General features: G+C 41.9%; 1 protein-coding gene and 1 non-coding gene across 5 annotated transcripts in view; both read right to left on the bottom strand.

Annotated features, from left to right (window-relative positions):
- Window positions 1-804: 804 nt before the first annotated feature.
- LOC125010700 (nuclear receptor coactivator 2-like) overlaps window positions 805-26,568 on the bottom strand; it is a 59,672-nt gene continuing 33,908 nt past the window's right edge. For 3 of the 4 annotated variants that reach the window (XM_047589457.1, XM_047589456.1, XM_047589455.1), the window contains 18 exons: window positions 25,548-25,725; window positions 24,331-24,522; window positions 22,414-22,515; window positions 21,626-21,766; window positions 20,892-21,039; window positions 18,095-19,283; window positions 13,647-13,905; window positions 12,942-13,166; window positions 12,656-12,832; window positions 12,457-12,562; window positions 12,202-12,370; window positions 11,787-12,107; window positions 8,547-8,624; window positions 7,968-8,424; window positions 6,299-6,530; window positions 6,051-6,213; window positions 5,872-5,946; window positions 805-5,231 (listed from right to left, as the gene is read on the bottom strand). In XM_047589457.1, coding sequence (XP_047445413.1) covers window positions 5,220-5,231; window positions 5,872-5,946; window positions 6,051-6,213; window positions 6,299-6,530; window positions 7,968-8,424; window positions 8,547-8,624; window positions 11,787-12,107; window positions 12,202-12,370; window positions 12,457-12,562; window positions 12,656-12,832; window positions 12,942-13,166; window positions 13,647-13,905; window positions 18,095-19,283; window positions 20,892-21,039; window positions 21,626-21,766; window positions 22,414-22,515; window positions 24,331-24,522; window positions 25,548-25,725 — 4,224 coding nt within the window. In that variant the 3' untranslated portion in view covers window positions 805-5,219. The remainder of the gene's footprint in view (window positions 5,232-5,871; window positions 5,947-6,050; window positions 6,214-6,298; window positions 6,531-7,967; window positions 8,425-8,546; window positions 8,625-11,786; window positions 12,108-12,201; window positions 12,371-12,456; window positions 12,563-12,655; window positions 12,833-12,941; window positions 13,167-13,646; window positions 13,906-18,094; window positions 19,284-20,891; window positions 21,040-21,625; window positions 21,767-22,413; window positions 22,516-24,330; window positions 24,523-25,547; window positions 25,726-26,568) is intronic. The other variant, XM_047589458.1, reaches the window with a different exon arrangement.
- trnar-ucu lies at window positions 6,914-7,005 on the bottom strand. The gene is given in 2 exon segments: window positions 6,914-6,949; window positions 6,969-7,005. It is a non-coding gene; the product is annotated as a tRNA-Arg (tRNA).

Here is a 26,568-nt window from a genome sequence, read left to right as displayed (position 1 = left end):
TTTAAATTTTCTGGGGAAAATTAAAAATATATATATAAAAAATGTCTAGTCAACCAAAGATTTTGCAACTCCCCTTGCAGTACCTCCACAGAGCCCCTAGGGGTCACGGACCCCCTGTTGAAGATCTATGTGCCAACTTAAGCAACTTTCTAATTTGTTCTCTCGTGCTCTCCATGCATTAATGTGACAGTACCAGAAATTATTTTAAACAAATCATGATTTGCATCTTTTTTTTGTGAGAAGTTTTTATTCGAGTTCTCTTTATTACAGGCATATGCATTACATTCAGTTTTAAATAAATAAATATACATATGCATATATCATTGGATTCCCTCCATTCATGAGCACCAAAACCATCTGTTGCCTCCCTCCACCCCCAATAACCACCCTTTGAATAAACAGAGACACCTGAATTGTGAAAGAGAAAAAAATAATAAATAATGCATAAATAAAATGAACATTAAATAAGTTTAATTAAATATTTATATATATAATTTTTTATTGTATATTTTTTTAAATAAAAAAATGTTTATTTGCATTTTAAATTGATTTGACTGATAATTATTAATTAATGTTGAAGTAGTATTTAATAAGTATGATATGCTAATAATAATAACAATAATAATAATAATAATAATAATACATGTAGTTTCTGGTAATATTCAAATTAACCAGTGGAAAATGTCGACACCTAGTGGCAATAAGGAAGTATTACATACATTAAACACTTATTGGCTATTGGATTCACTCATCTGCTGAACATCATCTTTCATGGGTCAAATAAAAACACAGAGACGGTCCGGCTCAATAAAAATAGTTTATTTACAGTGGCATGAATCATAAATTAACAAGCAGCATTGGCAAAAGCAACATTAGAGTCGACAGCTTGCATAAAAGTGTGTGTGTGTCTGTGTGTGTGTGAACGTCCGGACTTCTGCATAATAATAATAATAATAATAATAATAATAATAATAATAAAGCACCCACACTCTGAATAAAACTGTATATATACCGCGGAGATGTTTAATATGAACATCACAGCAGAGAGGAAATTTCAAATGAAATTAAAAAAAAAAAATAAATAAATCTCTTTAATCTCAAACAGCCTCCACTCTCCTTCTGCTGTGAGTCGTTACACTGATTTACCACAGTACTTACTGTTTTTATGACTATTACAAAGATTTATCTTAAAGGGGGCTCATCCTGGCAGAAATCTTCTTAAAGGGTCAATAAGTCTCTTTTCTACAACATTACAGCCGCTGTGCAGAGTTAGAACATTTCCTAACTGAACTAAAGCACCACCAACTTTGGCTTTTCTGTAGGGTATAAAAGGAGCTGAAGAAATATTTTACATGTTTATATTACTCAAAGTAAGATTAGATTTGGTATTGACATGGAACCGACTTGCATCTGTTCAATAGGATGTGATAAATTAGGTGAGGTGGATGGAAGCCCATTTACGCCAAAAAAAAAAAAAAAAAAAAAAAAAGTTTTTCAAAATGATGAATTGGTTTCTCAAACTTAAGAGAAACATTCATAGAAGAATTTATTAGAATTGTGAAATAAAGTTAATTTTTCTCCAAATGATGACAAATTCTCTCAAAAATAATGAATCATAATCGCATAATAATAATAATTAATACAATTTTAAAAATCTATGTTTTTTTCATAATAATGACTTCATTTATCAGAATCATATGAAATTATATCAAAATCATGACAAACTCCTTGAAGAATGAATTACAATATTAAAATAATGGCCCTAGCTTCACTGAATTAATGTGGAGCTGTGTCAGAAACAACAAGAAACTCTAACTTTTTTCAAAATAATGGGGAAAGCTTCTCAAAAGCACAAAATAAGAATTTCAAAATAATGAGTTTGTCTCTTAAAACTGTTTAAAACTCTTAAAATAATTAATTATAATTTCTAATAATACAATAAACATAAACAATACAATAACTTAGTTTGTCAAATTTCTTTAAATTATCAGAATCTCAGAATTAATGTGAAATCTTTCTTAAAATAATGTGAGACCTTCTAAACCTTTTCAATATAATCTGCTATATTGCTCATACTAAGCTTTTATTTCAGGTTTTGGGTTGATTTTTTTGTTCATGCATCATTTTGGCATCAGTGGGCTTCCATATATTATTTTGTAAATACAACTCTTTGCGGGAGGAAATTCTAAAAAACGCTGGCCGTCTAACACACTAATTCGCTCACCCATCAGTTCGTGACAGCTGCATAGACAGGATGAAGATGGACGGCCGAAAAAAGCTCCTCTAAAGTGAAGCCAAAGCAAGTAGAGCTCCCCCTGGTGGCTGGAGGCTGCAGTGTAGGTCATAAGCTCCACCTCCTCAATGTTAGTGGATGGGAATTGGGCCAAACTAAAACACTAAAATAAATGTCAAATTGTTTTTTAAGGATGGTTTCTGTCATTTTAGGTAGTTGATGTAATGTTGGTGCATATGCAAGTGTCAATTTTTTGGATAAGTCTCATTTTAGTTAGTTACTTGATGCTATAGAAATGCTATAGGGGCATGTCGTCCATATTTACATACAGTCTATGGACAGCAGTAACACACCTGTAAGTCTTACAGTTACACAGCAGACTGCTACAGACAGATCTAAGGCATAAGACTATGTCTTTAGCATCTTAAGGTATGAATTACAGTGTTTCGCAGTTGACATAAAGCACACGTATAAATCAAGACAAAGCTTCAATATGCAAGAAAAATCAAGAGAAATCATTCGCTTTCATTATAGGAGCGTGTGAGCGCCGCGATCCTGCAGAGAGTTTGACATTCAGAAGATTTTCATGGCTTTTCTCTCAGAGGTTAGCATCTTTGGGATTTTTTATAACATTCTCACACCGGAGTATAATACACTGTAGTGACAGGGGAGGGGGGGGATAAAGTGGCAACAAACGCTAAAGGCTATTTTCAGTGTTTTCATTTCGCACTCAGTCGGCATTTTCACATTCTCCTCATCATACATCCACGTTTTACAGTGTGAGTTTAAGAGATTTTTCCAAAAATACACGTTGCCAGTTTACAGTTTTGTTCCCAATTATAAGCTTATTAAGTATGAGACAGCACCTAGTGAACAGCACCTTTCAAAAGCATTTTATGAGACCATTACCAAATGCTCCAGTCTGGATAAGGAACTGTAAAGGTTCTGGGACACATGCCGTTTGTGGAAATGTCATTTTAGCATGAAATGCTAAAGAAAGAAAAAAAAAAAAGTACAAAGAGCATGTAGAGACGTTCGTCTTTCAATAGATCGGCGACACCGAAAGAAAGAGCCATCACAGCAAACAACACGAGTAGTCCTTCAGCATGACAGCTTCATTGAGACTCACTGTAAAGCAGGAGCGCCTCCTGCAGGTCAGTGCATCTCAGTTTTGAAGAGTCATTTTTAAAATAAGCGGCAGTAGCATTGAGTTTTATTGGATGAACACGTTTTTTTTGTTGTTGTTGTTGTTTTAAGAGGCAAAGCTGCTTTGGAGGCAGAAATAAATGTCACTGGAAAAATGTCAGCAGGCAAAATAAATTCCCTAAAATTATGCACCACAATCATGAGCTCATGAGCTTAGCCGAGGGCGAAACATTAGCTTCTCTGCTAGGTGTGGCTGATGTTAAACCATGTGAACGCCAAGCATTTTGTGTACACAACATGTTACAACCACAAAAATCTGTTTTAGTATGTTAGCATGCCAACATTTGGTGCTAACCTTTGCTAAAAGCTGTCAACATTACACCTGAATGCATTTTTCAGTCTGAAACAAAAAGCATCACTAGCTACAGAATAAGAGCTAAAAGCTAAGAAAACAAATATAATCTTTATTAGTTCGTAACTGTGTTGTCAATTTCTAACTTGGAAAACCGGCTAGCTAGCCTGTAAACTAGCGAAGGTAGACAATGGATACGTGAACATTTTTGTTTACATTTTGAATCCAACTTTAGCGCCATGTTACTGATGATTCATTTAACCAATGACATATTTCTGCCCTCTGACAAATGTTTCTTGAACACCAACCTGCTGCTTTAAAATATCACATAGGGGAAGAAAGGGGTATTAAAAATCTATATACACTATCTATACATCATATCCACCTTCATTCAAAAAGTCATTAAATAGGGACACGGGCCCCTGAAACTACAGCAGTTGAAATATATTAATTTTTTTAAATCGACATCCACGTGTACCATTTCGAGAGATTTTTCTTAAAGATAGATATTCTTGATTTTTTTTCATGTCATACAAAGAATCTCTAAAAAGTCTTCAAAACTATAAATAACTAAAATATTTTGTTTTCCATAAACTCTCTCTTTTGTCCTCCTCGTCCAGGCTCTTAAACAGAACCGTAAAAAGATAGAAATCCAGAGGTTCCGTTTAAGCTCGTCGACCGTTCGCCTCTCCAGCGTCGAGCTGTGACGTTAGTTTCAGTTTCACACACTCACAAATAGAAATAATAATAATTAAAAAAAAAAAAAAAAAAAAAAAAACTCTATCACGAATCCACCGCCTAAGAGACTTCAGAGGATCACAGCTGGATGTTTTCAGTGGGAAAACGTCAGGAATACATTCATCTGAACGAAGCACATTCTAACAGCAAACACTGTGAGTGTGAGAGCGTCCGTGTACGCAGAGAGATCTGAAACAAAGTACATTTGGTGCTTTATGCAGCCTCTTGACTATATTTGAGCCTCTTGTCTTAAAACTACTTCACAATTTCCTTCATCAATCCTACGTTTGGTTTTTAAAGAAACCCTTTTTAGCAGAGCATTAATCCTGCGACAGCCTTCACTTGATTGTTTAAAGAATACAATATACAGATAAATATAACACGTGTTGATTCATTACTAAGGTTGAAAGCTTATTGTAAGCTACAGAGAAAAACTCACCCTAAACTCTTACTGTGACTCTGCTGTCAGGATGGTTCAGATGGCAGTTTCCCTGTAATTTCTGTTTGTTTGTTTGTTTGTTTTTTTGCATGAAATGCAAAACAGAGACTAAACCACTCTGAGTGCATTTCAGAAGGTTTGTACTTGTCTTGGTGGTGGTGGTGGTGGTGGTCGTCGTCCTCTTTCTCTTTCTTTCTTTATGGTGACTCTGAGTTGGCTGGTGTGATAGAAGGGCAGTGTTTTCCCCTCAGCTCCTTCATAACTTCCCTCGTGAGCTGAGTTCAGCCGACTTGACTAAAACGCAGCCGGGGTCAGCAAAAATTCTGCAAAAGACAGAAAATTAAGAATCAATCGTGAATCAAAGCATATTGCAATAACCGAACATAACCGTGCGGTGGTGGGAGGTTAGTGACTTGTATAAAGCAACAGTGGAATAAGCACATTTCTGTGTGAACAGGCAAAAGAAATGCTAACACAAATTAGCATAGCGTAGATAAAATGATGCCCCTTAGCCATGGCTGTGGAGTATTGTAAATGCACAGTAGGGCCTTTAGGTTTAGGGAAGTGAGTGCGTGGCTGCCATTGCAAACTATGCCAAAAAGAAGCCTTCTCGGGGCCCAAGTTTCAAACACAAAATATGGAGGACACATTCTTGCATTGTTATTGAGGATAAAATGCTTAACTAATTTGTAATTGCAAGGCACGAAATGCATCAATTCTTATCTACAGTGAAGCAGAAATAATAAACTGGAAATCTAATGTCAAGCATGAAGTGATCACTGAAAAAAACTAATGAGGACCTAAACTTGAGCCCTGAGGTACACCTAATTTTAAAATATCTCATTCGTAACTGTAGGCAGACTGTGCACATAACAGAGTAGTCAATCCCTAAATCTAACCTTCAGACACTGCATTATGGTAAAATATTACACAAAAGAATGTACTGAAGAATGTTTAACTCACAGAATTAGCTTCACCCTCTTGCGTCAACATGTCAATTCCTGCAAGTTGCTCCAGGATCAAGCTGCTGTCACTCACCTATACAAGCAAAGTCATCACATAAATAAAATTACTACTGCTCAAATACTATTGAGGAAGAAGACACATGAACAGGAAATATCTAAAAGTGTTGTTTCTTTCACCTGCTCTGTATTAATTGAGGTCATGGAGCCCATCTGCCCCGACATTGGGTTCATGTTGCCACCATTGTTGGCCATGGCAACGCCCAGGCTCATGTTGTTGCCATTGTACATTCCTCCATTTGGTTGTGTGGAGTACTGAGACTGGGATTGTTGGGGATACACACTGTAAGAAGAGAGATCATATATTAACTCAAATTTCAAAAAAAAATTTCCAGACGATGCATAGAGGACCATTAATGTGTCCTCACCTGTTGCTGGTGGAGACGTTGGCAGGATGTGGCCACCCGTTGAGGTTGGCACTAGGCTGGTAGCTGGGAGGTCCTCCCTGGTTCGGACCCTGGGGTTGGGTTTGGTGTTGGCTCTGGTTCTGCTGCATCATGGGGCTCTGACCCTGCCCCATCCTGGGGGACAGTAGAGGGCTCTGAGGGGTGGCGGCCCCCCATGACACTGGATCCTGGTGGTGTTGCTGCTGGCTCATCCCTGGTGGGTAAAATATGGTAGAAATAAGTGTTTTTCATCTCAACAGTTAATTACTCCATTCATGACAAATGCACAAGGGAGTTTCAAACCACACCGATCAGGCATAACATTATGACCACCTTCCTAATATTGTGTAGGTCTCCTTTGTGCCTCCAAAACAGTTGTGACTCATCAGAGAATGGACATGGAGCTTTTGAGGGCGTCCTGTGGTGTCTGGCAACAGGATGTTGTTAGTGGGGGTATGTGAGTCCTATTTGTTGAGGGGAAGGAGCCTGTGTGGATGATCCCAAAGATAGTTGATGAGTTTGGGATCGAGTGAATTTGTCAGGTCCAAAAGCTTCTCACGTCTCCTGCTGTGGCCGGCTTGTACACAAGCTAAAGAACGACTCTGGCGGGACTCGAACCCACAACCTTTGAATGACATCTCACATCTTTGACTAGAAGTCCAATGCGCTATCCATTGCGCCACAGAGCCTGACAGACATTTCCCTGGACAAGATGGGCTGCGCCAAGTTAAATTCTTGTATTTTTTAACTGTGCAGAGAAATACCAGATACAATACAATGAACTTGAGATGTCTGCCGAAACTGTTACTGGTTCAATTGTTCAGCAGCTAATACATTTCTTGTAACTTTGTTTTTTCGTATGTATCCACGAAAAATCTGATGTAAATGAAGTTATGTGTGTAAATACATATGAATGCCAGTAAATATTTGGTAATATTTGCTAACAACCCTTTCACTGCCACTCTGCAGAATGTGAATTTGGAGGCCAGGTCAGCACCTTGTCCTGTTCTTTGTGTTTTTTGTGTGTCTGTGTCAGGCTGTGTCCTTCTGCCATCAAGGAGTGTCACTGCTATGTGATGGGGTGTCTGATCTGGTAACATCCACAGGTCCAAAAGTTTCCCAGCGGAACACTGAATAGTCACAAGAAGCTATTCACTTCTCCTATCAGTGGTCATAATGTTGTGGCCGATCGGTGCATAATCTCCAGCCAGCCGAAATGTCTGATGCAATCGAAATATAATACAAAAAGCCTCAGTGGTTTGAGGTTTGTTCATCGTGTGAGGAACCTGGAAAAAACAAATCTGATAGAAGAGACACCACCACCACCACCACCACCACAGACGTTTTTTTTCTACAACCTAACCAGAGACATATATTCTAATGATTAGTTTGTGACAGGGCTAATATCATAAACACAGGAAAGTTGCGAAAGTTGTGGCTTGTTAATTTGATTGTACACAGAAACTATGATGCAACATCTGTCGATTAGCACGAAAGAAATGATTCCATCTAGCAGCCTTCAACCACACCCAATCAACTTAAACTATTTTGAGAGATCACCGCCACCGCAACAAAATAAAGAGGCTGCATCTTCCACAAAGCACATGATTGACTTATTCATGATTCCTCCGGCCGAGCTACGATCATATACCTGAGCTGCTGAACTGGAAGGCACTGTGGTGTGATGGCGGACTCATTACCCCGCTGTACTGCCCGCCCACGTTTCCCATCATGCCCTGGTTAGCCAGATGATGGCTGGGGGAGAGAGGGGAGGAGAAGGGGCTGGAGGAGCCGGGATGAGGAGGAGGAGGTGGAGGAGGAGAGGGCAGGCCTGTACCGTAGCTGGAGGCCGGGTAGGGGAACTGCTGCGGGTTGCCCTGGGGGAGCCGTGGGTTCGTGCCACCCATAGGCACTGGGGTGGGAGCGGCGCCCCCGCTGGGCATGTTGGGCGGCATGCTGATGCCCTGAGCCCGCATCATCATGGCACGCTGCTGATGCACGTGTTGCTGCTGCTGCTGCTGCTGCTGCTGCTGCTGCTGGCGCTGACGTAGGTGGTTGTTGAGGTACTCGCGGTGAGGCTGGACCAGCATCTGAGCGCTGTGGCTTCCCTGCAGGAGGGAACAAACAGTCAGCTGATCAGCATGAGCTCTACGAGAGACAAACAGAGACCGAAAGCACAGCTGGTGGGGGAGATCACGTCCCTGTGAATGGGAGACGAGAGCACGCTGACCTGGTTTGGTACATTAGACCTTAGAGGTAGATTCATATTGGACACTCCACCCATCTGGTTCACCATTGGCTGACGGTTCTGGACGAGAGACAGAAATAACAATAAATCAATAAATCACAGATCAACACAAACGTCATACGTATACATCTGGTCTGCGCCATGGAAAATAAAGAAAGACTTGTAACAATGGTATTTATGTATAGACAAGACCCTGGAATCTGCATTTTTGTGTGGACCTCATAGGTTCAGTCTGTATTAGTAACCCACTGGGATGTGGGTAGCAATTGATATTTACTGGTCTATTTATTTATATATTTTTTCAATTGCTTGGAGTGGAAAAAAATATCGATATAGCAATATATCATGATAATTTTTCTTTCGATACAGCATTGATTTTGAATATGTTAATATCAATTTTAAAAGAATAAGTAATTTCTTGGGCCGATCGTGAACGACATCCACACCTCCACCACTACTTTTTCTGTACAAAATCATTTGGATTAATATTGTTTTTTGACTCAGTTTGTCCAATGAATTATCACTGTCATCTGAACTATGTAGAATATTCCAATATATCGAAATATCATAATATCGCAATAATGTATCGTATCGTGACTCAAGTATCGTGATACGTATCGTGAAGTCCTCTAGTCGTCCCACATTTTTACTCTCCTCCTACATCTTTCCTATTTAACTAACATCTAAATAAGCACTGCAACATTCCTATTCCGTTTTCTTTGTGATCTATTCCTGATACGTCTTAAACTTCCTGAATTGACAGCACTAAATATTCTGTGCAGGCAGGAGAGGGTGGTGAGAAATATCGACATGACAAGTGATCCTGGGAAATATGAGGACTGTGGGCAGGGAGGGATGTTTTCTTTTTTTCTTTTTTTTTTTATAAATCCATAGAAGAAGAAGAGGAGGAAAATGTGGACCAGGTGTTTGCTAGGGACTAAAGGTTAATATCCAGAATGCTAATTTTGCAAAAAAAAAAAAAAAGAGCTAAGGATCTTTTTTTAAGAATACATATACATACATACTAGCCTAGACCAGCCTGATCTTTTATCATCAATCAGAATATCTGTGGGAGAAAGTTGATATGGGGACGCGTCCTGGGGGGTCGATTATGGCCAGGTGAAGATCTGCTAAGCCAATGAAATGGCTCTGATTGGTTGGAGGGCTATCAAATAGTGTGCAGGTGTATCTGCTTCTCTTTATCAATAATGAAATCCCAATGGCCGCTAGGCTATAAATGTGGGCTGTTATTATTATCATTATTTATTATTATCGTTTTAGTCAGTGAATTTGGAAAGAATGTAGATAAATGAAGCTATGTTATAGACAGCAGCTGGGAAGATGCAGTTTTGAACCCTAAAGCCACCTTGAGTCAAATGTTTGTGATGCCTAACTCACTGTGGGCCTACCAGCGACAAACAGCTGTAACAAACAACCGAATTCATACCTCAGATGAGGTTTGAACTTTTTTCTTCTTTGCTCTTAAAATAAAATCTTGCACTCGTCCTCGTGAAGTGAGCTCAAACTTTCTGGGTGACTAATTCATGTGAAGTTTCCTTCCAGACTCTTGAATTCTGCAGAAAGTCTGCAGAAGTCGTGTCTCACATCTGAACACGACGAACTGCTAATTACTGCTGTTTTAATTATTTATTTATTTCTTTTTATTGTGGCTGTACACAAGATGTTCTCAACTGACTCTCCACCAGGTGGCAGAAATACAGAGTGTGAAATAAGAGTGTGAGCATATTTTAAAATAAGTTGACATGAGCACACGTTGAAGGCAAGATAAAACCAAAAAGGGGGAAAATTGAGCTGAATATAACTAAAAAATGAAAAAAGGATATTTGAGTGAATTTTATGAAAGTGTCTGAATTTCCAGGGAGGCACAGACTGGCATTAATGATCCCAGGTCATAAATATCCATCTTTTATCAGACTGTCTGATAGCACTTTTGCCTCAGCTAGATCACAAAGAGAAAAACGAAGCAGTGTACGTGTGCTTGAGGACCTTCACTGGGAAAATTAGTAGGTGGTCATTTTTAACTCAGCATGACAAGGCTGGATGACGCATTACTGGAAAACTGCCTCAAATTGTCTTCTGTCTGATCATCTGTTTGACTATTTGTAAAGTCTAAGATATAACGTGTCACCTATTTCTGTGTTCCAAATGTCTTTATATGTGTTGCAATATTCTTCATCGATGTCATAGGTGAGTAGACCACATTTATACGAAATCATGAATACATTTGACCCAGTGGAGTCAAACTCAGCCCAATATGATCTCAAGAGGTCTGGACCAGTAAGATGATAGCACCATAGCCTATAGAGGGTATAAATGTGACATCACAGCCAGCTGAAATCTCCATGGTTACGGCCACTGAGTGGCAAAAAGTGATTTGAACATGGAGATTAGTAGCATTAGCTTGAATCATAGACTTTAAAAGCATCTAAATGTAAAATTAATTAAAAGCAGACAGAGATATATTTTATATTTTTACAGATATGTGCCAAAGAACAGAGAAGTAAATGTATCACTGCATTAGAAGAAACAGCTGGAATCCAGACACAGAAACCTGGTGTTGTGGTTCACATTTAGTGTCAGGTTATATTAATTTATGCTGTATTTTTTGATGAAGTCAAACCTTAAGTCACTTCTTAAGTTACGTCCTGGAGGGCTGTCAGATAAGTTTGTGAATGTTGTTGTTTTGTCGTAGTTACGTCCAACAGTAACTATTTCAGTTCCAACAATAAATAACAATAAAACAATACCCAGAATATTTGTGATCACACCTCGTCATCCTTTTAACTCCACAGTATTGTATGGCTAACGTAAAGTTCTCAGTTAAGCTCTTAGCGTTAGCATCTTTTATTTAGCTACATTTATCAGAACTGAAATGAACTAAAACTAACTGAAACTGAGGCTAACCCACTTTTCCAAATCCTTAATTTGATCTGATAATCCACATTTTTCCTGGTCTCTCTGTATTCACTGATACATTTCACCATGTTTTTGCCACTCAGGGGGCGTGGCCCTGGGAGGAAGTGACGTCAATGCATAACCTCTATAAGATCCACTCTTTAACCTGTTGATTGCTTGGTATGAACTTATCATACATGAAGTAAATCCATGCTGCGTTTTCACAAGGTTGAACTTTCCTTCACCACTACTTTCTAATGCGACTAAACATCATCTGGAAGACTGGAAATATCCGAAGCCACGTACCAGCTGTGCCTGGAGTCTGTGCTGCAGCTGGAGCCTCAGGTTGTTGGGCTGGGAGGGCGCTATGGGATTGGGCCCCCCTGGTCTCATGCCAGTTGGCCTTGGTCCAGCGCCTCCAGGCATCCTCACCATCGGGGGGTAGCCCGTCGGTGGCATCCTTTGTGGCCCCATGTGGCCGCCCATAGAGGGGCCGTGGTACCTGCCATCGGGAGGCATGCCGCCGTAGCCCGGCTGGCCGCCGTAGTGTTGACTATAGAGGGGCGGCTTCATGCTGGCTACGGGATCTGAGGAGCCCATGTACTGGTCTTGGTCTGACAAAGGACCCTGCAGGGGAGGGGGTGACAGAAAGAAGTTTTCTTTTTGTTTTATAATGTTTGGACTTTCAGAATTAAGGAAGATGCATTTTTGTTCAAGTGACCTGTCCGGCCAGCGTGGGGATTCCCAGCATCTTGTCGATTTCCTCCAGACCCTCATAGTCCTTCAGGACCGAGCACAGCTGGTTCAGCAGCGCCCCTTCATCCGACTGCCCTTCGTGCCCGTTGCCGCAACACCCCATGCCATCCTCCTGGGGAGCGCCGTACGGTGGCCTGGAGGGGAAAGTATTCTCATGTCATTGCACTGAAGCCAAAAAACATCTCTTCCTTCATCCTCCAGCGTGATGAGAACACTGCACCTGCTTTGGTTTCCATAATGATCCATCATCATTCGGTCTGGCCATGGAGCAGTCTGATTGGGTGGAGCTTGTTGCTGAGGGTAGGGAGGGGCTGCCATCTCCATGTCTGCAGGAAATAAGAAATAAGAACGTGAAGCAGTGAGAAATCTGGAGTCAGTTTATGGGCTTCCGTCTTTCTCTTATATCTCTTTCTTCTCACCGCTGCCCATCATCTGCATGTTGACCATGGCTTTGGACCCAGGTGGGCCTCTTGTGGGGTGTATAGAGTTCATGTTGGGGACCATGCGACCAGGTCCAACACCCTGGCCCATCATCGGCCCTGCAGCGCCCATGGGTCCCTGACCACCCCAACCTTGCTGCATGGGGCCTCGCATGCCTGGATTAAGGGAACCAGATGCATTTGGAGATTTTAAAGATTTTCAAGACCAAACCACATTTTTAAAATGTTACTGGATGTTAAAAAGTTATTTCCCAGTCTGCCTTACCTGTATTAGTCATGGCAGCCTGGTTGACCATGCCTGTGTGGGCTCCCATCATGCCTTGGTGTTGCTGCTGCTGCTGCTGCTGCTGCATTAAGGAGTAGGGTCCATTGTTTCTGTGCTGAGGGGGGAAAGGCCTGGTGGGGCTGGGGCCCATACTGTTTTCCAGAGACAAGCTCCTGATTGGAGGAGCACCTTGACCCGACTGGCCGGGCCTGGCACCATTAAAGCCTAATGTGAGGAAAATATGTTCTGTTATTCATACATTATCATGCACATTTGGACTCAAACTCAATTCCTATTATTTCATAGATCCATAACAAAGGCAACTGGACTGTACTGACTATAAAATAATATCAGCAATATTTGCAAATGGACTAAAAACTACAATTACAAAACCACATCGATGCAGATCAATGTGGTTTCATCCCAGGAAGACTTCAGCTAGAAAATATTATGACAACAATACATTTAATTGATTATGCTATAAAAATATATTTTTTTCTTTTATTATTAACTTTAGATGCACAGAAGCATTAGGAACAGCTGTGAGACATAATATTGAGATAAAAGAAAAACAGATAGGAAAAGAAACTCATAAACTAGCACTCTATGCCGATGATATGATAATTTACATACATCTCCAGACTTGTAGAGTTACTTGAATCTCAGAATCTCATAGAGACATTACACTTAATGTTGATGGTGTACCTGCAGGGCTGATGGGAGGAAAGGCTCTGTGCTGGCTGGGGGGGCTGCCGCTGCTGTTAGTCATCTGCAGGATGTCACCGATGATGGTTTGTTTGTCCACAGAGGAGCCAGGTGGTCCAGAGGAAGAAGAGGACGAAGAGGAAGAGGCCTTACCCCTGACTGGTGGCTGACTGGGAAACATCTGCTGCTGCTGCTGCTGCTGCTGCTGCTGCTGGCTGCCACTCTGCAGATCCTCCAGCAGGTCCTCCAGCTCACTGGTCTGAGATCAACCACAGTACAAAGAAACAGGTTAGGACATACGCATGGAAGTTAAGCTGTCAGTGAAGTTTAAATGAGTTCTGAAATCTAAAAATGTTTCAGGTTAGTACATGGCACTGGCAGAATGTTGTGATCCTGGTGGCACCCTAAACTGGTCCACACCAAAAAACAAACAAAAAAAAACTCCCAGCTCCCTCTGGTGGCTGGAGGCTGCAGGATAGGTCATATAAGCCCCGCCCCCTCCACATTTGTGAAGGGGTTGTTTTAGGTGGCTAGTATAATGCTGATATATGTACAAATGTCCAATTTTATGTTAAGTTTTGTTTTAGTTATTTGTTGAGCTATGATCTCACTCTGGAGATATTTCGTCCATATTTTATTCAGTCTATGGGCCAGGAAAGCACTCGTTCCTTAGAAACCCTTTCCGCGTGATTCTCTTTAAAGCAAAGGTGCAGTAACATTGCAACAAGAAAACTCCTAGAATGAAATAAAAGTGGTGGTCTCATGTCCTTAAAAGTATTTTTTTTATGATCCTTTTGACGTTGAAATAAAGCTCCCAGGAGAAGAAACTAAGAAACCGATATAAACCTTTCAGCTCTTACAAACATCAAAAAATAACTCAAGTGTATTTGGACAGTTTCAAACACATGGTGTATATAATATCAATAAAAAGTAGAAATAAGAGAAGGCAACACACACAAAAATGTAAATAACTAAAGTGTGTACAAGCCCATATTCATTCCTGATGACAACTAACAGAAATGGAAACCCCCCTCCCTCAGTAAGTCAATGTAACTTATCCCACCACGCACATAGACACACACTCGCTGATAGGAATGGTTTCCTCCGGGCTGTTTGGCCGATGAACAGAAGAGGAGCTAAAAATAAACGGCTGGCACTAATGAGGTCATGTGTGATGTACAGTATGACACACAGTCACAGCTCTGTCAACGCAGCACACACACAAACAATGAAAAATGACATGCAGATCAAATGGCAATGCTCCAAACGTGGATGAACTACACTCACTCCAAACACCATTCACATACGTAGTCGCAAGATACATGTTCGATGGCAGGTTTGAACTATGACAGGAGTCTAATTCTCAAACTGTCTGCAGCTAGTTTGCAGCACAAATGTGTAAAAAGTGCAAAACCTTGGAGATAAAACCTGGTTATTATTACTGCTCTTGCACATACAGCGACACATTAGAACAAAAATGTACACACATACTGTCACATGTCTTTGTTGCTATAAATCAACGCATTTTATAACTAATGTTATTAACCAACTACAGAAGACAAAAAATAGTCTTTGAGGACCTTAATATCTGTGGCCATCAGATGCACCGTATAATAAACTTAATCTATAAAGAACTTGCTTCATCTTGAAATACGTTGGTGTCTAGTTTATAAAAAAAAGTATGAACGATGTCAACTCATGTGTAACTCATTTGGAGTATACACTTTACTTACTTATATAATGATTAAATAAAAGCACTCTGGATCAAATTATCATAAAAGGGGCTCAAAACAAATGTTGGCATGAAACTAACCCTTTGCTTTATCTTTCACTCTTTCATATACATCCGTCAAATGAGCGCCCTCTTCGAAAACAAAGCCTGAACCTCGGCCCCCAGCTCCCGGATCTGATTCTTATTCTGTCAATGCACCTTTAACTTTAATGAGCACCTGTGAACCCACTCACCGCTGAAGTCAGGTGATATCTACATTTTATATTACACAGTTTTAAATTTGGGACATGGAATGCAGTCACTGATTTGGTGGAATTACATCTGATTATACAGTAAATATTTAAATTGTGCCATAGATTTGTTGTATTTTATTGACCAAGTAATGAATTAATTGGACGAGTCACATTGTACGTAAGACTAGTTATTCTTAGTTGACAGTTGTGCGATGCAGCTGTGATTTATCCAACAAACAACATTTCCCTGGACGCTATGACAGCTTCTCTAAAGTTAAACCAAAAGAAGTAGCACTCCCCCTGGTGGCTGGAGGCTGCAGTATAGGTCATATAAGCCCCGCCCCTTCCATATCTGTGGATGGGTCATTTTAGGTAGCTAATATAATGCTGATTTATGTTCAAATGTTCAGTTTTCTGAGAAGTTTCGTTTTAGTTATTTGATGCAGCCTCAGGTTGACCACTGGGAGGATGTGGAGACGTGTCGTCCATATTTTAGGGTGGTCAGGTGGCTCTGGGTGGTCTCTGCAGGCTGTGGGCTTTTATTATTCGTTGTAATGTTTTATGTTTTTATTTGAATGAAGCACTTTGTGTGAAAAGTTCTATCTAAATAAAATCTGATCTGATTTGATTTGATTTGATTTGATGTGTTGGGCCAGGATCTACTTTTTTAATTCTAACCTTTAACAACGCAGGGTCAGAATTAAAGGTTAAGTGTGGGATTTGTTTTACATGTGCAGCTCTTTGTTTTCACTTACCCCACGGGGGATTCTTAAAGTTCATTCTTTTTTTTCCTTTGCCCTGTTTGCCTTCTCATCTTTCTCTCCTCATTATACTCTTTGTCCTTTATAACCTTCCTTCGATTCTGTGTCTTTTTCTTTTTTTTCCTTTCTCAAGAGTAAAGCTTCCTCCTCTTAGTCACCTTCCGCTCCCTCATGAATCGCTCCATCTCCATCTTCTCTTTGTTCACATTTTGTCTCAAGCTTTTAAACAGGTCTCCTTTGCCTCCACTGCCAGAGCATCTTGTGTTTCAGAGACTGTGTGTGTGTGTGTGTGTTTGTGTGTGTGTGTTAGACAGAAAACCAACACCAAGCACCAGCTCCTGTATTTGTCACATGAAGGTGTTTATAGGAGCTGTTAAATACGTCCATATGTGAGTCTGGGAAGTGGAAACGTGACATCAGTGTTTCTGCAGCCTGAGATTTCCATTAACATGAGCTGAACTTTTAACTTGGGCTGGTAATTCACCATTTGGATTTCATGATGGGCCGATATAGAGAAGATAATTGGATAGTCCTACAACCAAGGCCTGGGCGGTGAACCGGTTCATACCGAATGCCGGTATTCGCTTTCGTTATGATATGAATTTATAATAAAACGGCATACCGGTGTATTTGATTCCACAACGACACTATTTCAGACCGGACCATTTTCAGTGTATCGCTTCTAAACACTTATGGTGCGTTGAGGTGTGGTGAAGATGGAACGGTCCAAAAAAAAAAAAGGTGCCGTTGTCGGCTGTTTACTACAACCACTCAGAGGCATTTTGTTGATTTAAATTGTGCTTAGATGACATGTAAATCCCATATGATTTGACTGGTGCTGCAGATGTTTACTGGAGCATAATGGCGTCTCAACGGAGACACTACAGATCAATTTCCCCAACAAATATTTTGTGGATAGGCTACGGGCTGCTGTACTTACGTTAAAATACTAACTTACTGCTAATATGCTAAATGATACAGTTTACCATGTCTCCAGTGGATCTTTAAATGTCCTCCCAGCTCATTGGAGCTGGTTTAAAAGATGAACTGCCTGGTTGGAAAATGTTTCGGTACAATTTAGATGGTTACTGGACTAATGTCAACACTATATGTCAGTGATTCCCTACTTGTGGGCTGCATATTTTGTTTCTTTGATGAAATTGGTTTTGCTTAAATTGAGGTTTCATCTGGCTAGACCTGACTCTTTCATCTTTATATGTTGTTTGTATTTATTTATAAGCCTATCAATTTAATGGGATTCTTTTGATATTTGGATTTAGTTTGGAGCTTTGGATTATTTTGTGTGTGTGGACGGCTCTTTGAAAACTGTAATACTGAAGGTGTTCCAACATGTTCTATGTTCACTTCAGTCCTTAATGTTCAATATCCTTAATAAAAAAGCGCTCTGAGAACTCATTATATGGGCTCTGTATTTATGGGGTTGGAGGTGAAGATTTTTTAGACTTAAAAGTGGGCGCTCAGTTGTAAAAGGTTGGGAACCACTGCGATATATAGTATATTCTCAGATTAATTGTTGCCTTTTAAAGGTTTATGATCTCACTGACCAAGGCTACCAATTATTTAATCGTATTACTAGTAATTTTGCTTTCCCACCAGTCCAGTACTCAAGGATCATAGCCAGTTAACACCTCTCTCATTGAAATATGGATCTATCAAGCCATGAGTTGATGTTTTTGACTCTTAAATTGTTGGCTTACTGACCTGGTCTGCCATATTATATCCAGGGTCCTGTTTCTCCGTCTTTATGTTGGACAGTTTCAGCCCCTCTCCGGGTTCCATCTTAATGGCTTTATCCAGGATGCCGTTATCATCCCTGTCCAGAAGATAACGAAGCAACGCATTGTCCTTTTTCTTGGGGCTTCCCGGCTCCTGTTTAGTGCAGAGTTCGCTCAGAGCGGCCATGCTGTCCCCCGAGGCCGACTCTGGACCGATGGGGTCCTTTCCGGTGGCTTCGGCCGTCAGCTTGGCCAGCTCCACGGGTGAGGTGCTGTTCTGCAGCAACCTGTGGAGAATTTTGTGTTTCTCCTTCAACGAGGTGGAGTGGTTGTTGTGTCCTGCCCCACCTATGCCGCCGCCCAGCTGGTCCTTGCAGGCCTGATCTTCCCCCAGGAGCCCCGGCGGTGAGCAGGGATCAGACGGTTCTGACTTGGTGGTGAGGAGCTGGAGTAGCTTGGTGTGGCCTTTGGTGTTCAGAAGTCGGTTTGGGGCGTCCCCAAGGTCCCCCAAACCTCCATTAGCATCAAAGCTGTCATGGTCACCGTCCTTCCCCTCCCTCTGTTCACCCTCTTGGTTCTGGGATGACAGCAAGTCTTGCTGCTCCTCAAATGTTCCAAATAAATCAGCCTCTAAGCCGGAATTATTCTTGGCTAGTTGGCTACCAGCGTTGCCGCTGTGAAGGGGGCTCTGCAGAGCTACTGGTTTTCTGTCAGGTGAGTCTGGATGCTGCCCCTCGGCGAGTCCCTGGGAAATCCTGTGGCCCTGGCTGAGAGCCTGCAGTGCACTGAGAGAGTTGAACCCTTGGCTGCTCCCCGTGCTGCTGCAGACCGGCGAGTGCAAGCTGCCCGCGGGGGAGAAAGATCCAGGCGGATGCTGGGGGAGATGAGGGCTACTACAGCTGCTGCTGCTGGTGGCCGCCATGCTGGGACTCTGGCGATGACGAGGAGACAACATGGCGCCCTGGGCCCCTGAGGTGACGCTGGGACTTCCTTGTGCGTGGCAGTTTCCCTGAGGGGTGGGCGCCCGTCCCGCTACGGCCCCAAAACCACGTCCAGGGGTGCTGGAGGCGGCTGTGGAGTGGTGGGTGTTGCTGGTGACACTGGCATCGGGAGAAGGGAAGGGCCCGCTCACGCTGTTCGGGGTCACTGCCTTGTCTCCAGTTACGCCGCTCTCCCTGGAAGAGAGCGATTAATGTGTTAAATGTTGTTTTTGAAGAACAAAACCATCAAAGCAGAGGGTTAAATACACACAGTGTCGGGGTTAAGTATGACATAAAGTACAGAGCGGCTCGGGATCAGTACACACAAGTGAGAAAACAAAGTTGTAACAAGGCCTGTGGCTGCAACAGAGAGAGACTCTTAAACATGGATCGCCTTCAGCCCAACACAGAGCAAACAAAGCTCTCATTGTGCAGGAGGCAAGAGCGATAATTTTGAACTTGTGGAAGTAAAGAGGCCAAGTTCTTGCCATTGATCTCTGGGAAACAGTTCTGGCATTGTTTTCTGACCGCTGTCCAGAATCCTGAGTCTGAACGGTCGTTTCAACGGTTGGATGCTGGTCGGTCGGTCTGTGGTGGTGGTTGTAGGGAGGGTACTGTAGACTGGACAGGCTGGTAGTGCTAGTGACAGTTTTGGTCTATATATATGAGTGTGTGTGTGTGTGTGTGTGTGTGTGTGTGTGTGTGTGGTGACAGATCTGAATAGCAGGCTCTTTGTTTCCAACCACACTGCAGTGCTCCCTCTTTAAACAAATCAAGAGGGAAACCACCAACACAGAGAGAGAAACATGTGATAGAGAAACAAGTCGTGGAAGAGCAGGAGAAAATACTGCGTCCGATTTAGTGATTAAAAATGGTCTCACATTAAGCTACAAGGCCAGTTCAAGATTCATTATCAATACATCATGTAACCCGACTTCTCACATCTTCAGATGCGTCTACACGTTGGCAGATGTTTCACACCGTACTCAAGATGGACTCCCTGCAGATTTACATTGACTGTGAACATGAACATGTCCGATCTGAGCAATCAGTTTACACCTGTTGTACCAGTTTTTAACCAGTGTTGTGTGTCTCTTCCTACATGTACAATATGCAGGACGTAAAGTATTTTGGACCTCTGACGTATGGCGTTTGATGGCGATTAAAAAAAGATGAACACAACTTGTTGATGTGGGATATTATCAGGTTCGTGCAGTCAGTTGAGTTCACCTGCCAATGGAATGAGGGTAACGCAGCTTTCCCTCTCCAAACTGAATCAGAAGTAGGGTGGGGGTTGGTATTTAGAAAACTTGGTTGAGATCCAGCCACAGCTGATGCTGCGTTCAAGATTACCTGGGAGAAAAATTAGCTCTGAGTTGTCAAACTCAGAAATGACCCCTTCCACAACACGAAAGTAGCTGCTGCACATATTCTAATGTTATTGAAATGTTAAACGAGTTAACCTGTTACGTGAACGTGAACAATTTACGTGTTTTCGCGAAGGCATCATCTAAGCTGCGTTTTTGAAGCTAGGAGAATGTGTCCTAACTACAAACAAGGGACTTAAAAATAATAATATGATCTAATGTTAAATGTTAGGATGTATATTTTGCAATTCAGAGTTAGAATATGATCTACAGTTGTTTTTGTACAATGAAATCAATTCAAAACCCACTTTACTTTACGCCCACTGGTGTAAACCTTGTAGAATCTAGATCATTTGGACACAGTGGAAGACCAGCAAGGGCAGAAAACAGAGGATAACTCATTGTAGGGCTCATGCAGCTGGAAGTGGAGGCGTACCTCTGCAGGATGTGCAGGGACAGGTACAGCTGCGGTTCGTTGGTGGCTGGAGATCGGACCAGTTTGCTCTTAGTGTGAGCCGAGACGACGGTGCCGTCGGCCAGGGAGAACCGGTAGAGGGGGCTGAGGGCGTGGCCATTCCTCAACACTGGAAGGAAACCAACACAGATTAGAAATTAGGCTTCCTTAATAAAAAAAAAAACAGCAGAGGCAGCATCGTGGCACAAGACTGACCCCCACTGAAATGAATCCCCCCTCCATGTAGATGGAAAGCTTTAAATATACATCCATATACATTATATTTAATCATTTGAAGCTTATATGTACAAGGAACCTCGTAAACCCTGCGACAGTAAATTTCTCCATTGTTTCTACTTCATTATTTGGAGCTATAGTGCAGGATAATTGGGTGATGTGTTTAAACCCTGCAGAGACTGTCAGTTGGTCAAACTAAAGAAGGATGAGCCTGCAGGAACCGGACGTGTGGTGAGGCCGACGGCAGAGAAACGAGAGATAATGGAGAAACTCAAGTTCACTGAATTTACAATAAACTTGGCTTTTAAAAACAGGATGTGGCAAAAAAGGACACAGCCACTGGTGTGGTTCTTCCATGGGGACGCTCTAAGCAGAGAACGGATGACAGCGTCTGCGCGATAACTCTCACTAGCAGCAGGTGGAGACAAATGTTCTGCAGCTGTAGCTTTAAATGCTGTGAGGAAACTCTGCTGCTTTACCGTCTTGGTGGTGTTTCTTGGCGAAGGACATCTCCCCGTCGCTCTGCAGGTGAAACTTCTGGATGCAGCGTCGGACCAGGTCCTCCCAGCCGGGCTTCATGGACGCCCGCAGCAGGCTGGTGTCGAGCGACGTGATCTTACCTGGATGGGTAGAACGTGGTGATACTGGGTCATGTATGTGGGCCAGACGTCTAGCATTTAAAACCACTCGTGCACAGCACTGAGAATCTAACCAGGTTTCTTTAACCTGTATTTGAATTTTAGCTCTTTAACCTCTTATAATTCCAAACTTATTGCAAAAAAAACAAGGTAAACTGAATGATGGTGGTTTTGTTCTTGAGTAATGAAAGAAAATGTGCAGGTTGAATCCTATAATAACTTTTATCAATGGAACCAGAAGAAAATTACATATTGCATCATTCAGCATTTACTGAAACACAACTCATGTGCAGAGCTCTGACTGGTTCAAGAAGCTACTGCTGTCCCAGAGGAATGTTAAAGGGTTAATGAAAGAGCCTGAAAAGCTTATTTTCCAACCAGTTTCCAACATACTAATTGATTTCAAATTAGGGCTGGGTATCACTACTAATTTAAAGAATTGATTCCAATTCACAAGGAACCAACATCACTTTATTTAGAGATGTATCAGTTCCTAAACTACTGTTCCAGAGATCTGAGGTATCCCAACAGTATTTTGTCTTTAGTTGGCACAACTTTGCATATACAAACCCAGCCATAATGAAAAGACACAATCTCACAGTGTGTTGCTGTCAAACCCCCAGATGTACCTTGAAGGTCTTGCCGCGTGGAGAAGCTCTCGTACGAGGGCATCGCAGGCCTCTCCTTGACGGGGACTCGTCTCGCCACGCAGATGAGGCAGGACTGGAAATCTGGAAATTTGAATAAAAATGGGTCACGAAGCTGTTGTCGTGTTGTGATATGAACAGGCATACATAACACACTCAGACGGCACAGGTGCACTTAACGATCAAGTGTCCCTTCACCCTCATCATCTCCAGGATCCAACTTCAACCTTGGCCTCAATTTCACCGTTTTCCTCACCTCCAACGCTGAATCTAAACGACGCGACCGTGACCTCGGCCTGGACGTGGATGTCAACACCGCTCTGACTCTGAGCCAATCTAAACCTAAACCCTCAGCCCTCGGTCTACTCTACCCACCAACCAGATATCCTCCCCCTGTCAGGGGACAGATTGGCACAATATCTGGTTGTCAGACGCCTAAAATTAGAGTGCCAGACAGATTATTTTCCCTGGTGTGCATGTCTGTGTTATTAGATTAGATGGGAAGATGACAAAGTGCCACACACTAATTAGTCTCTCCCAGTGGATGGAGGGAGAAGTGGTGATGGAAGGAGGACAGGACACAGGAGACTGGGAGAGTGATGGGAAAGTGACAGAAAGTCAAGATACAGACGGAATAATGACGAGAGGAGAAAATGGGAGGAAAAAATAACCAAAGTAGAAGGGCAAAAAAGACACGGAGCAACCAAAGAGGCATAAAACCAAGATAGGAGAGATGAAAACTATTATTAAAGAGACGGTAAAGTTATGGAATGGTTCCTCTGTGATTACTCTCAGCCATTTGTTTATATTAGATCTATATCCAGGCAATTTGAGGAGATTAAAAAAGCACCAATGAACATTTGTAGAGTTCAGTGTATTAATGACAAAGAGAGTAACAGCTCTTTCATGTAGAGACACCAAAGGTCCAAGCATGAGGAGGTGGTTGTCTGAGCTATTTACAACTCTCCCCTTAGAGAAAATCACATATAGAGGGTATTCAGTGACGTCACTGACATCTGAGGGACAGAAACATGGTGAAATGAAGACGTAAATACAGGGAGACCGGGAAAAATGTGGATTATCAGATCAAATTAAGGACTCAACAATGATCCATATGAACTAGTATGAGGTAAAGTGGATTAGCCTCAGTCTCAGTTAGTTTTAGGTCAGTTCAGTTATGATAAATGCAGCTAAATGAAGCCTTCTATCACTGACTGCTTTTCAGATCTGTTGCTTTCAGTCAATCACACAACAGCTCTTCACCTTTTTTTTTTATTATTATTTATTTTACAATTCAGACGCTATTAAAGCCTGTGATTCAAACTAATGCTTCTAATCCCCATGATCACTTTGTGCCACTCAGCGGCCGTTACCGTGGAGACCTCAGCTAGCTGTGACATCACATAAAACATCAACAGGATGATTTTCACCAGATCTGGGACCCCTTCACTTGCTATATACGTAGGACAGGTTCGTCATGTGTTATGAAAGAGTCTGAAGTCGTGTAAATGGAGGCATTTTGCAGCATCTAACTTTGCAGAAACATCTTTGTTTTACCTTTTCCCTACACAATGAACCTGATTCCCGACCGAGAACTGAAAAACCTGAGAGGGCGGAGGATGGGGGGGTTCACATGTTTGTTCAAGGCCATAAAAAGATCATTTAACTGCTGTTTTTGTGATAAATTGTCTATGGTAGACATATTGATGTCATCCTCTACTACCACTCATCCCCACTCACACCGTTTGATGTCTTGTGTTTTATAATGACATGACATCATAATATTAAGATATTATAATATATTATAAGGCTTCAAATAAGCCCAATGTGTTTTTTTTGAGAGATCTGAGTAACTAAAATGGGAAGGAGGGAGCGAAGAGGACCGTAGGTGCGATGTACCTTCCCCTTCTTCCTTGATGGACTTGGGTTCGGAGACGGCGAAACACTGCATGGTCTCGTACTTCTGCGGCGCCGCGTCCTGCTGGTCGTAGGCCGGCCGGGCTTCGCCGTCGGGGGTGTGAGGGTTGACCAACATGCGGCAGTTGAAGGTGTGGCTGTTCCTGTTGGACGAATCGCTGCTGTGATGATTGACTGCGCCAAAGCAAAGAGGGAGACGGAAGAAGGTGTCAACGAAAGCATGTTAAATATGAAAAACTGCCCGTCGTTACGTGCCAACGTAAACACTGCAACATCAAGTGGCAACGTCCCGTCTCACAAAGGCAAACAGGGATGTGTTTTGATGACTTAAACCACAGATAAAAGTCCGTGAATCCGACGTTTACAAATGCTCAGGGTATTTGTTCTGCTAAATAAACCAAACGGTTTATAGTTTGCCAAGTAGCCAGCGCAGGTTAAACGAGATCACTCTTCAAGATAAAACCTGACACAGCTAATGACACCTGACCCTGTATACTCTACAAACCCACAGGGATGTAACGATCCGATGTTTTAATATTTAGTGTTGACCAATCCGATCTTAAGTAAACTAAATATTCTCCACAGGAGATTCATAAAGGCTTTTCTTATCCATTTTATCTAGGAAGAAGACGCTATGATGCTACAGAAACCTGGTTTTGGTTTATGGCAGAGCTAAAACAAATAACTACAAAAGATCAGGCTCAGCTGAAGCCTGATGCCAATTATCCAATCATTTAAAATAAATATGCCTCCATGAGCCTGAATTTAACCGAGCAAGCGATTCAGTATATCATTTAACACAGTTGACAGACATCATAGATGATCACATTTTGTCTGTTTTCAGGCCTAAAATCAACATGACCGCCTAAACAGGGTATGTACGTGATGTCACAGCAAGCGAAGTCTCAATGGTTACGGCCACTGAGCGGCAAAAAGTGACAGTTGATCATGGAGATTAGCAGCATCAGCTTGAATCATAGACTTTAAAAGCATCTAAATGTAAAACTAATTAAAAGGCTGTCAGATACGTTTGTGGATGTAATAAAAATGTATACAAGATACATCCCATAGATGAAGTAGAAGTCCCTCAATTATATATTGACCCAAACAATGGTGTTGATCCACCAGCTACAACCTGCCCTCAGATATGTAGCATTTAAGCTGTAAAACTTTGGTGTAAACGGCTGTGTTTTCCTCACCGAGGCTTTTAGGCAGCAGGTTCTTGATGAACTCCGCGTGGTCGCCGACGTGCAGCACGCTGTAGACGCTGGTGTTCATCAGCTCCTCCTGCTGGTAGCGCAGATACTGGCTGACGTTCTCCGACACGAACACTATGTTGCCCTCCATGTTGACGACGAAGAAGAAGCCGTCCAGGGCCTGAGGGGGAGGACGGAGGGAGAGGAGGAGACGAAAAGAAATAGAGGTGAAATTAAATGTATCAGAAAAGCTGCTGCAGGAGCCTGAATGGTTGAGTTAGTCAGCTAGAAACATACTTTTTTCATATCGACTAGTACCATAATCTTTATTAATGGACCAGGAAGAGTCAAATATAATCTCTGGGGGAAAAAAAAAGTAATATTGTTGCACCTTTTAAAACAAATCTGTGTATTGTACTGTGTGTAAAATAAAAAGCAACTTATCATCGTGAATAAAAATACCAAGCAGACGCTGCAGCTCATCTACAGTAGCTACAGTGTGTGTAATTTTCCATCCATCAGTCCTGTCAACTCAGCATTTTCCAGCTCGATGTACAGACCGTGTCTGACCACACAAGTCTTCTACTGTACGTCCTATTATTTATTACAACACTGGTGCAGAATATAACGAGACGCAGAAAAGACGTCCACTCAGCCTGTGTTACTGCTGTTGTTGGAGGATGCTATAAATATCCTGTGTGTGTGTGTGTGTATACGTGTGGTCTGACTCCTCCTCTTCTAATCTGGCTTTTCACAAAAGGTATTTATACCTTGTCGGGTCCCGTGTTGAACGTCATCGCACACCCGTACACAAACACACACACACAAACACACGCTCAAGTAAGACTGATGATGGCGCCGGCATCGGCCAGAGGAACTAATATCTCTGTGTCACTGTCGACTGACGCTTCATTAACATTCACACATGCAAGACACGGAAGATTAAGGAGTTACAAGTTTCCTGTTTTAAAAGCGAAACAGACGACTTGTCGTAACCTCCCGAGACCCGGCGTCCTCATACGGG

This window comes from Mugil cephalus, chromosome 7 (genome assembly GCF_022458985.1).
Source record: "Mugil cephalus isolate CIBA_MC_2020 chromosome 7, CIBA_Mcephalus_1.1, whole genome shotgun sequence".
NCBI classification, from domain to species: Eukaryota; Metazoa; Chordata; class Actinopteri; order Mugiliformes; family Mugilidae; genus Mugil; species Mugil cephalus.
The sequence above is the reverse complement of the archived record's forward strand: the minus strand, read 5'-3'. Positions and strand labels throughout refer to the sequence as shown.